The 13,714-nt window shown below is 64.8% G+C and overlaps 1 protein-coding gene across 1 annotated transcript in view; it reads left to right on the top strand.

The window, feature by feature from the left end:
* Positions 1 to 85: 85 nt before the first annotated feature.
* Positions 86 to 13,714, top strand: part of LGR6 (leucine rich repeat containing G protein-coupled receptor 6) — a 98,361-nt gene continuing 84,732 nt past the window's right edge. Inside the window, exon 1 of the mRNA XM_082397385.1 lies at positions 86 to 1,607. Within this exon, the coding sequence (XP_082253511.1) occupies positions 1,408 to 1,607 (200 nt within the window). The 5' untranslated portion in view covers positions 86 to 1,407. The remainder of the gene's footprint in view (positions 1,608 to 13,714) is intronic.

The raw sequence follows: 13,714 nt of genomic DNA, 5'->3' as shown, positions 1-13,714 counted from the left end.
GCTGGGAGGCCGGGAGGGCCCTCGCGGGCCTGTGGAGCAGGAGGAGAGGCAGGCTTCCCACTCACCTGGGCCTCCCGGGCTGGGTCACACACGTTTATCAGGAGTCGGAGTTGGCCCATAACGACCCTCCAGTAGGCGGCTGGAGACTTGCTCTGGGCCCCCGGGCCCCGCCCCTGCTGAGGGGGCAGCAGGGCCCCTGCACCAGACTGCAAGGGGGCCGCAGCGAGTGGGGAGTGAGGCCGGGAACACGGCCGAGCTGGGGGGCAGGCAGTGCCCCTGTGGTCTCTCCGGCCCTCCGTGCACGAGGACCACCCAGGCCTCCCTGGGGGCTCATCTACGTCAGGGCCGAGCCCCACCCCCCGGAGGCCAAGGGTCGGTTTCCCGCCTTCCTGGCCCAGCCGTGCAGCCCCTGGGGCCCGGGAGGTGAGAGCAGTAGCAGAGAACGGGAGGGAGGTGATGAGTGGCCCTGGGGGGTGGCGGTCCTGGATGAAGGGCCCCTTGCTGCCCTGAGGCCTCCAGGCTGGTGCTGTACACTCAGGATGGACCGTGCGGGGACAGCAAGGTCAGGAGACGCGGCCGGCTCTCACTCCACCCCGGGCTTGGCCCGGCGCCGGGATGAGCCCAGCTTCAGCCACTGTCTCTCCCCCTCAAGCCTCCGGCCTGGCCCTTCCAGCCTCAGGCTGGTGGAGCTGCAGCTGCCGGACTGGCCTCCAGGTGGCGCCGACCTGCCGACTCGGGCCGGCCAGGACCGCCAGGTGGGCGCGTCCCCCAGCCGGGCGCCCGGCTCTATCCCGGGTGCAGGGTCCGGGGCTCCCGGGCTCGCACCTGACTGCGGCCGCGTGCAAGACGCTTTGTGGGTGAACGTCACACCTTCTCTAGTGGCGGGCCTGGGGCTCGGCTGGAAGGCTCCTCCTTGTAGCCGCCCGACCTCCACCCGCCCCGCGGCTCCGGCCCTTCACGGCTCACCTGGCGAGACAACCCCTCGCTCCCCTCCCCAGGAGCCAGGGTGCGGAGGGTGACCCCGAGCTGCACTTCTGGGGCTGCTCCCCCCCAAGTGGGTGACCTCGAACAAACAAGGTGCTTCCGGGGCGCTCCTCCGATCCCCTGTGGCCCCGAGGCTGTCCCCTCGGGCACAAGGTCCTGAGCCCGCAGCCCAAACGCCTGCAGGTCCCGCTCTCCGCTCTCCGGGTTGTTTGCTTTTTTCTTTCCTGGATGAAATTCCTGCCAGCTCGGAGGGAAGGAGGGAAGGGGAGCGAGAGGCGAGAAAGTTCCCTTGGCTCCTCCTCCGCCGTGTCGCCCTCCCTTGCCAAGCCCAACCCGTGAAACCCAGGAGCGAAGACCGCGCGGCGATGCCTGCTCCTCTCTGACTGTGCGCCGCCGGTGCCCGCCGCCCTCCCGGCCGCCGCGATGCCCAGCGCACCCGGGCTCCGCGCCCTCTGGCTCTGCGCCGCGCTCTGCGCCTCCCCGTGCGCCCCCCAGCCTGGCCCGCGGCCCGCCTGCCCGGCCCCCTGCCGCTGCCACGAGGACGGCATCATGCTGTCGGCCGACTGCTCTGAGCGCGGGCTCTCGGCGGTGCCGGGGGACCTGGACCCCCTGACGGCTTACCTGTGAGTACCGCGCGCTTCTCCCTGAGCCCGCCTGGCCGCGCGGAGGCCGGGCCGGCCTCAGTCTGGGGCACCTGCGCGGCTGGAGCCCCGAGGCCCAGGCGTCTTCTGCCCCGTCCTGGACTGCGGGGCCGTGGCGGGGAGAACAGTCCCAGGCTGAAGGCCAGGCCAGTGGTGAGGCCGGGCTTCCCTGACTGGTTCCCAGTTGGCCCCTGTCTCGGGGCTTCGTGGTGGGAGCCCAGGCTAGGTGAGAGGTGGGTCTCCGGGCCCCGAGCAGGGGGGCCCAGACAGCTGCCCCTTCTCCTCTTGCTGGTTTCTTCTCCTGCAGAGCAGCGCCCAGCACGGTGGCCGGGACTCAGTGGAGGACAGGGGAGGGGCCCCGTGGGGGGAAAGATTGTCTGTCCCCGGCCGTGGCAAGGAGAGCAGAGCAGTCACTCGAGCTGGGTGGCCTTGGTGGGGGTCCCAGAAGCCAGGAGAGGGGACTAACCCACTCCCGTCTCCTCCAAGACGGACCTGCTGGCTCCGTCTCCCTCCACCGAGGCCTCTGGCTCCCCAGGGGCCTCCCTGAAGTCACGTCCCAAGAGGCCGTGTTGGAGACACTAATTTGTGGGCAGTGCCAAGCTGAAAACCAGAGAGCCGTTTTTAGAGTCTGAGTTGGGGTGAGATGATGTGTGAAGGGGACCCTACTGGGGGCAGCTGCCCCGCAGGGCTTGGGGGCTGGGGGCTCTGGCCTGGCCACCCGGGCAGGAGGAGGGAGTGAGCGCACATTCCAGACCACCTGCCTCCCCCCTGCTCTGGGGAGAGGAAACCTTCCTGGCTCAGCCCCGCCTGGGCCTCCATGGCCTCTTCTCGGAGGAGGAGAGTCTGGGCCATCTGTCCCGGAGGTGGGGTCCCGGAGCTTTGCGGCTTTGGGCTCCAGGGCCTGGGGGCTCTGAGGAAGCGGGAGCTAGTTTTTAGAGTCAGGCAAGTATTTGTTGAACTAAATGGGACCAGGGCAGCGCCCCTTTAGCTGTTTTACATGTGTGTGAGTGAGGTGGGTAGGACCTTGTTTCATTTGAAGACAGGGTTCTGTGGCTAAAAAGAGTTTGGAAATGACTTCTGTGGAACCTTTCTCTGGGGAAGCAGGAGAAAGTTCCCTTTTCCAGGCTGAGGGGCTGACTGGTCCCACCTCCTTCCCCAGAGCCATCCTGTCTCAGGAGGACGTGGGGCAAAGTGGACAGTGTCGCCGTCAGAATCCACGCTGCTGGAGGGTTGTCCCCACCGTCTCGCCACAGTTCCCTTGGCGCTGTCACGTCTGCATTTGGGGTTTTCTGAGCCGACCCTGAGTCTCCCTGGGACCTGAGAAAGCCCCTCTCTCCCAGGACTCAGCCTGTGCGTCCCAGGGCAGGAGGGAGGGTCCCACGCGGCCTGGGGACCTGAGCGGCAGGCCCTGGAATGTTGCCGGGAGGGGAGGACGCAGGGTCCCCCTTGGCCGCGCAGGGTCTTGTCTGGGTGGTGACTGGGGTGTCTCTGCAGGGCGGTGGGCCTCCTTTCTCTGCCTCTCTGGAGGGCGGCCCAGGCACAAACGCGCCGAGGAAGGGTGGGCGTGAGGGCCGCCCCCTTCCCTCCTCAGCAAAGTGAGGGTATGCCGGTCCAGCCCCAAGTGGCCCAGCTCTGGCCGGGGACGGCCCACACTATCATCGGATGCTGGGGCCCGCAGGGCCTCTCGTCTGCGCCCCCCAAGCCCTGGCGCCTTCCTAGCTCTGCCCCCGACGGAGTCACCCAAGTCCTCTGAGCCTCGGGGTCTTCGTCTGTACGTGGGGACACGTGGGTGGTGGGCAGATTAAGTGAGGCGACGTGTCACGTGAACTCCCCGGCCCAGTGCCTGACACGTAACGAGCAGTGCCTGAACCCTCACACGGGAGGACAATGGCGCCCGGGGTGAGCGCAGCACCCAAGGGAACAGGCTGTGGCGGGAGGAGGGGAGGCGACCGCGGGGTGCCGGCCTCAGTCAGTGCTTGGCTGCTCCGGGTGGGGCTCGGGGTCCCGCCAGCTGTGAACACTGGGGATGGGGTGGGAGGGAGTGGACACGTCTTCCTGACATGGAGGAGAAGGTGAAAGGTCAGATGAGAACACGTGGATGTACAGGGGGCGGCCGGTCAGAGGGTGCCCTTGATGACCTTCAGAAGGTGCCAGAGATGGAGCCGTCGGGGGCACCAAGGAACTCCGGGCTCCAAGAGACACCCAGCCAGTGCAAAGAGCTGCCCACTGCTGCCCCGCCCTCTTGGTCCCACTGCGTCTCTGCTCTACCCTCACCTGCAAAGACGACACTCCCTCAGGGTCGGATGCCCGGCTGATTGGGTTGAAGGGACCGACAGCAAACACCCAGGCCCTTGGCGTCTCTCCAACCCGTGGTCTCAGTGAGGCTCGTGGGGACTCATGGGGGTTTGGATGTCCTCCCTGGAACTCACCTGGGAGACACGGACCCCCGGCTCTGGGGCACCCGGAAGGTGGGGTGGCCCTTGCTCTATCCCGTCCCACGTCCACACAGCGAGGGGACAGAGATAGACATGTGTTGTTGGCAATACCCAGGGCTATCCCTGACTTGGAGAATCTGGGTAGTATTCTGAGTCCCTCCTTTGCCCCCAAAGTTGAGCAGAGACAGGAAGTGAGTGGGGGGCCGAGCTGCTTGTAGAAGGCCTGAGGCTTGTTCGCTTGCACTGACCCCTCAGCACCTGTTTCCATCACCCTTGTTCGCTTGCACTGACCCCTCAGCACCCGTTTCCATCACCCTTGTTCGCTTGCACTGACCCCTCAGTACCCATTTCCCTCACCTTCTGCCGCCGGGGCGAAGGGGGACCCCCACTCCGCGACCCCCGTCAGGCAGCTTACTGCCTCCTTGGGACCTCACTCCCTGTGAGGCTGCTGTGACGACCGCTGAGCTTGATGAAAGGTCACGTGCGGTGTGTGTGTAGATTCTGGGTAGTTGGCGTCCTGCTCATCGCGGCCTGGGGGTGATGAGACGAGGCAGGGTGCTGGGGAGAGCGGGGGCCCCAGCACAGGTGCTGGTCACAGCAGAGCAGGACTGCAGTCATCATGAGCTGGTGACCTGGGCCACTTTCCGCATCTGTAAACGGAGCTCACGCCTGCCTCACAGGGTTGTTGTCTGCATTCACTGGGGCAACGTTCGTAAAGGGTTTGGCACAGTGTCCGGCCCTTGGGAAGAGCCCAGTGTTAGCGGTGTTGTTATTAGGGTGACTGGGGCCAAGAAGTGTTAGTCAAGGAGGTCTTCCTGGAGGAGGAAGTGTGGGGCTAGCACTGTGGGAAGTGCGGGATGGGCGCGTCTGTGTTTTGGGGGATGAGAGAGGAGAGAGTGGCTGCAGGGAGCCGGGAGGAGCCCTCTGGGGCCTGGAGAGGCTTTAGTTTTCTCCTGGCCAGGTGCGGATGGACGGTGGGGGGGGTGGTGAGGCAGCAACGGGTGGGATACCCCAGCCCGCTCCCCAGTGCAGCGGCTGGTCCCTGCAGGGTCTGTCGTCTGAAGAAGCAGAGAAACATGTGGCTCCAGGGAGGACAGCGGCCTTGCGGGCTGCGTCTGGGAGATCCATGGGCCTCTTCTCATTCTGGACCTCAGAGGCCACCCTTTCCGGGCCAGGCCTCAGTGTCCTTTTCTAATAGATTCTAAGAGCCTGAGCTTCTCCCCACCCCACAAACTCGGGGTTTGAGTTCTAACCCTCAGCCCGTGCCAGAACATTTCCAGACCACAATGCGCACAGGTTTTGTTGAGAAACAGGGCCGGAGACGCAGGAGAGATTGGCTCTGAGCCTCCTGTCCTGGTTCAGGACCTCCCCCGGGGAGAGCGGGGAGCCGCTCCAGGAGGAGGGTCCCCTAGGGACTGGGTGCCAGCCTTCCTATGAAGCAGAGCCGGGGGTGGGGGACGGGGTCGGCCCATCACGGGGCAGGCCCAGTGTCGGGGGGTCGCTGGAGGAGGGCGAGCGTGTCGGGGAACCAACACCCCAGTTCAAAGGAAAGGCAGGAAGCAGCCCCGGGCAAAAGAAAAAGGAAACCTCTGGGCTCTGGCAGCAGCGGTGCGGGCTCAGCGGGTGGGTGGTGGGCAGAGGAGAAGAAAGCCCGGCTCTCAGAGCAAAGTCGCCCGGCCGCCCTGCCAGCCCCGCCTCTCCCCTTCCGAGGGCTCGACCCGACGGCTTCCGCACGGACCGTGCCCACCAGGCAGCGGGCAGGGCGGGCACGGTGCCGGGTGCCCAACGGGGAGGCCCTGCCGGAGCCCTGGGCTCCAGTCTCAGCACTTCGGTTTACGGACTGCACGTCCTCTGGCCGCCACTCACCCGCTCCAAAGTTTCCCTTTCTTCATGTTGAGAATGGAAACGCCGACAGCATTCACTGGGAAGGGTGGTGGGAGGAGCCACGGGACAAAGGGGCAAAGCCTTGTGACTGCTTTAAAACGTTGACCAAGGGTGCTGTTTTTCTCAACCCTCAACTGCAAAGGACCTACTGAGGCCCAGGAGGGGTACAGAGCTGCTTGTGACGGGCGCAGACTTAGGGAGACAGAGTCTAAGTTCTGGAGCCCCATAGGGCTGCCTTTCCTCCCCCCTCCCTCCCCTTTCCCTCCTCCCTCCTCCTTCCCCCTTCCCCCCTTCCCCCCTTCTTTCCTCCCCCTCCCCTCCCTCCCCTCCCTCCCCTCCCCCCTCCCCTTCCCTCCCCCCTCCCCTCCCCCCTCCCCTCCCCTCCCCTCCCCTCCCCTCCTCTTCCCTCCCCTCCCCTTCCCTCCTTCCCCTCCCCCTTCCCTCCCTCCCTCCTTTTTTTAAAATTTACTTATTTTATTTTATTATTTATTTATTTATTTATTTATTTTTGGCTGCGTTGGGTCTTCATGCGCAAGGGCTTTCTCTAGCTGCTGCGAGCGGGGGCTACTCTTCATTGTGGTGCGCGGGCCTCTCACCGCAGTGGCTTCCCCTGTTGTGGGGCACAGGCTCTAGAGCGCAGGCTCAGTAGTTGTGGTGCCCGGGGCTTAGTTGCTCCGCGGCATGTGGGATTTTCCCGGACCAGGGCTCAAACCCGTGTCCCCTGCATTGGCAGGCGGATTCTCAACCACTGCGCCACCAGGGAAGCCCCCTTCCTTCTTTCTTCCTTTCCTCCCTCCCTACCTCCCTCCCTCTCTCCCTCCTTCCTTACTAATCAAGCCCCCTCCCACTGACCTTCAGGGAAATGACCTTCCCTGGAGCCCATTCTGCTCTTGGGCTCCTGGTGGGGACAGGTGGGTGGGGGGGGAGGGGGGGATGGAGGAAGTGACCATTCTCGCAGGGTTCCCTGGAGGAGATGGGCCAGCCTGGCACCTGTGGGGACTCTTCCAAGAGGAAAAGTCTGGACTTCCAGGTGACTACTGTCTGGAGAGTCCAGCTTCTCCCCAGAAACCGAGCTCCGTGGAATGAGCAGGTTCTCCGGTGCAGCACAAGGAAAGCTAGGTGTGGACGGGCCGAGGCATCTGGCTCCCTTTCTGCCCTGGGACACGCCCTGAGGGGCTCCAAGGACCCTAACGGCTGTGTGACCTTAGGAGCAGGGCTCTGGGCCCCTTGGGAAGGTACAAGGGACGGGAGTGCAGGAGAAATTTCCAACCCTCGGCCCCCACGTTGGAAAAGACAAGTTCTTTGAGCCAAACTGAGACGGACTCGCTGACTTGGGGGCTCTCAGAACTGTAGGGGCCCCTCTGTGCTGACTAGCCCCTTGGTAAAAGGGGGTGGTCCCCAATTTCTGGTAATTCAGGCCTGTCTTCCCGCCTCAGACATGGGAGAACAGGTCTCAGGAGAAGAAAACCACCCAAGAGGCCAAACTTGGGCAGAGAGCAGAGAGTTATTTTGGAAGCAGCAGAAGGACACGGTGGGGAGGAGAGCTCGGGGTTGGCACTGCGCCCCCCAGAGCCCTGCCAGCGTGGGCCCCAGGCGGGCTGGCAGCGGCAGGCGGGGGCTGCCCCTGGCTGCCCTGAGACCAGAGCCTCAGGAGCCGAGGTTTCCTTTGGGTCCCATTTCCTGCCGCTACCTGCTTCCTCCCCAGAGCCAGCAAGGGGGGCTTGTACCCCGAGCTCTCCACGGCCTGGGGATCGGGGTCCCCTCTGAGTACCTGTGAAGTGTAGAGCCTGGGGCTGGGGCCAGGGAAGCAGCTCGCGCCGGCCTTTCTGTCTCCCCTCTCTACTCCAGCGGGTGGTGGAAATGCCTTCCTTGTTGCACTTTCCCAGGAAGTCCAGAAGTTTCTTCGGGAAAACACTAGATCTTGGGAGGGCCCATTCTTGGAGCCCTGCAGACGTACCTGGGCAGCTGCCATCACGCTGGTGGCGCTGCCTTAACCTGTCAGGGTAACAGTCGGCATTTACTGCCTCCATTTAAGCGTGTAAACCCCTGAGGGAGGCACCAGCTTCATCCCCATGTTACAGGTGAGGAGATCGAGCCCCTTGCTCAGGAGCCCATGAAGGCCGCCAGCCAGCGCTTGCTGACGCTGGGATTTCAGCCGCTGCCGCCTCCTAACCACGTGCACGCTGCCTCGTGGGGCAGACCAGGGGTTCTGGAGTAGCCCCTTAGAGCCTGTTTCTTTCCTTTCTCGGGAAGAGTCAGCGGCGGCCCCTATCCCTCCTGCCCGCTGTGGCCTCCGGAGCTGGTGGACACGGGGGTGTGTCTGGGGGACCAACTGCGGGGTCCGGGCCTCGGAAGAGTGAGAGGACGGGCTGGTCGGGGAAGGCCCTGGGGGTGGAGGGGAGAGGCCTAGCCTGAGCCCTGGTGGACGGGAGATTCACACGGGTCGGTCGCGGGCAAGGCAGGCCCTCTGGGGGGAGGAGGGACGAGCCCGGGAGAGGCAAGGGCAGCTGGCCTTCTGTCCACGGCCTCGTCCGTCCCTCCCGAGGCAGGACCTTCCAGAGCAGGGCTTTCTGCCTGTTTCTCCTCAGGGCACATTAAAAAAAGAAAAAACAACCGACCACAATTCAAGGCGTTCGGCAGCTGGGGTAGATCGTCCAGCCTCTCCAGGCAGCATCCGGCCAGGCTGGGGGCCCCTGGCACATGCACAGCCGGAGGCCCTGCTGTGGTGGGAAAGCCTGGTGTACACCTGGCCAGCAGGAAGGGTCGGGTCTTGGCCCCGGTGCTGCCCGCTGCCGGGCCCGCTGCCCCTGCCTGTCCTTGGCCTCCATCTCCTTAGCTCCCGTGGATGGGGGAGTTGCCCAGCTCAGTGCCGTCGCCCACCGGCCTCCCGGGGGGAACTGGGGTGAGAAGCCGAGGCGGACCTGCAGCGCCCTGGTCCTCCCGCAACTCTGCGGCCGGGGCTTTGCTGGGAGCAAGACCAGAGAGTCAGATCTGGAACGAGCCCCCAGCCTCTCCCCTCCCCCTTGGCCTTTGGGGTGCTGGAGGAGGTGGGCGGCCCTGGGGGTGTCCAGATGGCGCGGCGGGCAGGGTGTCAGGGATTTGGACTTGGCCTCCTGGAGGGACGGGGAGCAGAGGTGCAAAGGGGGTCCACCGTCCCCATCTACACCCCAGCCCAGTGCATTGCTTTCTTAGGGGCCTACGGGCACCAGGAACATCAAGGTTTACTCCAATGCCCTGAGCGATCTGCAAGTTTGAATCACCACCCGCCCCCCGACCTGAGTTACCCTTGGCTCTGGGAAGCATCAAAGGCAGCCGCCACCAAGGGCCCCTGACACTTCCTGTAGGAGGGACGGATGCCTCCCCAGGTGACCTGTCTGAGTCCAGATCTGCCTCACGCTCCTCGCACGCAGGGCAGTACGCTGAGTGGGCAGGGACGTCCCGGTGGCTAAGCCCCAGGTGCCATGAGCACCTGTGCGCATTCTGCAGACGTCTCTCCCTTGTGCTGCAGCCCCCAGCCCCGGCCCATTGGCCAGTGGTCGGAGGTAAAGCCCTTGCCCGCCCCCACCCCCGGCCGTGGTGGAAGCGAAGCTTCACTCACTCGTTCATCCGCGGACGGGGGCTGAGCATCCCCGTCTGCCCGGACTCCGAGCCGAAGGCTTTCTCTGTATCCAGCCTCGTGGGGCCGGACTGCTCCCCGCTCAGATGAGGCAGGAGGACTCGGGGGAGATGAGACCAGGGCACGCGTCATGCAGCCTGTGGGGGGGTGACGCAGCGGCAGGCCGGTCCAGAGCAGGAGTGGCGGGGGGCGGGCACGGAGGGGCAAAGCCCATGCCTGCCCGCCGCCCCCGTGCAGGCCCTGGGGGAGTCACTGCAAGGCAGGCGGTCGTCTCCCCCACCTCCCCCAAGGAAGCGTGTGTCAAGCAGGCCCTGCTTGGGGGACGGAGAGCTGACACTGGGGGTGTGTTCCCTTCCTGAGAACTACCAGGCTGCATCGCCGCCCACGTCTGCTCAGGGGGTGCCCATCTGTTTGTCCGTCTGTCCACCTGCCTCATTGATTTAGGCTCCTGATGTCTCTCATATGGGGGGGGGGTTCTCAGGGCGGGGCCAGGCCTCCCCCTTCAGACAGGCAGGACTTCACTCCTGGTGCGCTTCTCCTCAGGACATCACAGCCCCCTTCACACACACACACACACACACACACACACACATAGAGACACACACACAGACACACACATACACACAGACACGGACTTACACACACACTCACACACAGACACATAGAGACACACACACAGACACACACATACACACAGAGACACGCGCGCCCACCCGGCTTGGGCCTCCACCTGCAGGGGGTGCCCTGGATGGGGCATGAGCGGCACTTACAGGAACTGCCCTCATCCTCCCCTCCCCCCGCTCAGGTCTGGGGCCCCCGGGTGGGTGTTGGGGACCGGGAGGTGGATCACGTGTCTGGGGCTGTGAGCACCGAGGCAGCAAGGGCCGTAAAGGAATCCCCTGCCTTTGCGGTGGGTGCTGATTAGGAGGCTGGGAGGACCATTGTCAAGGACAAAAGCCGGAGGGAGTGGGGACAGGCGGGTCCCGCCCTCAGGCCCCTTGGGGCAGACTCAGGACCTGGTCTCCCGGCACGGTGACCAGCCAGCGCTGGTGAGCCGGTGACCTGGGCCGCCCCGCAGCCGGGCTGGCTGCTGGTGTGCTCCTTCCGCCTGAGGAGCCATCCTGGGCTAGTGCTCTGCTGTCGCCACCTCAGAGGCCTTAACAGTTTTTGGACAAGGGCCTCATGCTTATTTTGCGCTGGTCCTGCCCTTGTTGGTAGAATGAGGGTCTCCACCTGCCTCCCATCCCAGGTGTTGGTAACTTAAGTGAGTCCCCTCCTCCGCGCTGTGCCTGGACCCTGGCTGCCGATCCTCTGCTTCTGTTCCCAGGGCCCCGATGAGCCATGACCTCGGGCAGGGCGGGCTGGAGGGTGGGGCGGGCGCCCCTTCTGAGGGACGCCGCGCGTGAAGGCAGCCCCTGTCCAGACGCGCCTGAGTGGGCATCACTGCGGGGGGCTCCTTGGCCTGCGAGTGGCGTCTGCCGGGTGGGGACCACGGGCTGCTGTGCTTGGGGGAGCCCCGCACACCCCCGCTTCTGTGAACCGGCCAGGTGTCGGGCTCCAGTGGGCAAGGCCTCCGTGCGAACGGGGTGGGGTCGGGGTGACGGTTAACGAGTTAATATACGGAAGCGCTTGGAAAGGTGCCTGACACACGGTAACCACTTGACGTGGTCTTATTTATCCCACAGTTTGTTAAGTGTATACTCAGTAGCGCCCGGCCGTGCTGGGCACTGGTATTACACTGACAATTCCCCACCACAAACGAGGGGGAGACAAGGACTCAGCAAGTGGCTGTGTCAGTCCACCCACCCTGCCGCCACCCTGCAGAGCCCTGCCAGCTCGGCCCCCTCCCCTCCCGGGTCCCCCCTCCTGCGGCGGTACACTCGGGGCTGCATGATAGGGAAGAATGGGGGTGTTGACGGGGCCCTCCTCCGGTTTCGGCTGCAGCTTTGGGCGCCTCTCTGTTCAGTGGGATTGGAATCAGGACGCCCCAGCCTCCAGTTCTGTCTTTGCCCCCAGCTTGCTGAGAGCTTGAGGACAAGTCCTCTGGTCTCTGGGCCTGTTTCCTGCTGGGTGGGTAGTTCTTCGTCCCAGGAGATTGTAGAAGCAGAGGGGACGGAGTGGGAGGAGGGGTGCGAGTGAGGCTGAGGTGAGGGAGGGGCCCCGGTCCCCGAGAGGTGCAGCGTCCCCCAGTGAGACCTGAGATCCCGGGGCTGGGACGAGGCAGGGCCACCCCCAGCACCTCCGGGGCTGTGCGCCCAGCCAGAATAAGGCCCCGCGTTAACCACCGGCAGCCAGCAGAAAGAGGAACCCCCCGAGCCCGCCCCGCCGCCAGTCGACGCCACACCAGCCCTCGCCTTGCGCCGTCTCCCCTGCTCTGAATGCAGAAGCCCAGGGTGCCCGCCCCCTGTGCCTGCCCTGCTCCCACCCGCCAGAAAGCATCAGCCTCACCACCCACACTGGCGCAGGGATGGGGGGCGCAAAGGCACCGTGCTGTGGGCCCAGGTCCCTGCTGAGCGTGGGGAGTGGGGCCGGGCAGTACTGGGCCCCCCGGACCCTGGCCTGCCCCGTGCTGAGGACACCCTGGAGCCTGTGGGACGCAGTGGGCAGAGTGGAATGCCAGGGGTGGGTTTGGAAGCTGGGCCTGGGGGCCCTCCTGAAGCCCTGCGGCAGCTCCTGCCCCTGCCTGGCTGCGCCCCCCGAGACAGATCAGTCCCCCCCCGACCCCTCTGCTTGCTGTAGAGTGGACACCCCAGGAATTTGCTGTCCCTCTGCCCTCCTGCTATGATACCTCCAGTTTCCTTCCTGTTCTGCTCAGAGGGGAGAGAGGGGCAGCTACTCCTACTTTGTTGGCCCTGGAGGCACCGGGTTGTGGGGGGGGGGGTGCAGCGGGCCTAGAGAGGCAACCTTGGAGATGGTCCCAGGGATCCTGGAGACAGGGGTGCTGGGTGGTCCCCAGGGATCCCGGAGACGGGGGTGCTGGGTGGTCCCAGGGATCCCGGAGACGGGGGTGCTGGGTGGTCCCAGGGATCCCGGAGACGGGGGTGCTGGGTGGTCCCAGGGATCCCGGAGACGGGGGTGCTGGGTGGTCCCAGGGATCCCGGAGACGGGGGTGCTGGGTGGTCCCAGGGATCCCGGAGACGGGGGTGCTGGGTGGTCCCAGGGATCCCGGAGACGGGGGTGCTGGGTGGTCCCCAGGGATCCCGGAGACGGGGGTGCTGGGTGGTCCTGCTGCTGGGGAGGCTGAAGGCCTGGGCCTGCCCCTCGTGGGAATCTCGTGGCACTGCAGGCAGCCCTCCGGCCTGCAGCCAACCACCACGCCTGGCGACCCCACTGCGTGGGAGGGGGCGGGGTTGGAGGGTGGAGCAGGCGCAGAATCCCAGCCTCTGCCGGCCCCTCCGCCGGCCATCCTTGTCCAGGCCAGGCCACAGCTGGATGTCTTCATGGGTCAGTCTGCTCAATACTTAGCAAAAAAGTGATTGAAAAAGTGGTTCTGAGGGGTTGAGTAAAGGAGATTTATCCCATCTAGTGCCCTGGATATCCTAGAGCCTTTTACTCAACGCGTGGTCCCCAGACCAGCAGCATTCCTCCTCTGGGGACGCATCTGGAGTGCAAAGGCTCAGACCCCACCCCAGACCTGCTGGGGCCACATCTGCATTTTGAAGTGTGCCCAGCACCGACCTCCAGCTTCTCGTTGGAATAAGTCAGACCGTCAGCTGGCCAGCCACTGCCTGCACCCCTGCCCCGCCCCGCCCGGGATTCTGCTTTTACCTAATCTGTACTTAGGTGGCGCCCCGTGACTATCACTGTGATTGACTGCAAGGATGTGGTTAAGAAATGGCTTCAGGCAAGAAGCCCGCAGCCCCGGAAGCATGAGCTTGATTTAGGATACGCGGGGCCGACGGAGACTTCTCTTTCTCCGGGAAATTTCCCGGCTCTGCCCTAGGACTCAGCCCCCCTGGGTCTAACTCCCGTTCACTCGTCTGTTTCCCAACCAGGCTGGCAGCCCCAGGAAAGCAGGGCTGGTATCACCCTTGCACGTGGTGCTCAAGAACATTGCTGGGATGAGGGAAGCAGTGAATGAACACGTGAATGGTAGCGGCGGGAGGTGTGGCAGCCGAGCAGACGTGCTCCCCTGAGAGGCAGGCTGGGTGGGA

This window comes from Balaenoptera borealis, assembly GCF_965194805.1.
Source record: "Balaenoptera borealis genome assembly, chromosome: 1".
In the NCBI taxonomy this organism is placed as follows: Eukaryota; Metazoa; Chordata; class Mammalia; order Artiodactyla; family Balaenopteridae; genus Balaenoptera; species Balaenoptera borealis.
The sequence above is the reverse complement of the archived record's forward strand: the minus strand, read 5'-3'. Positions and strand labels throughout refer to the sequence as shown.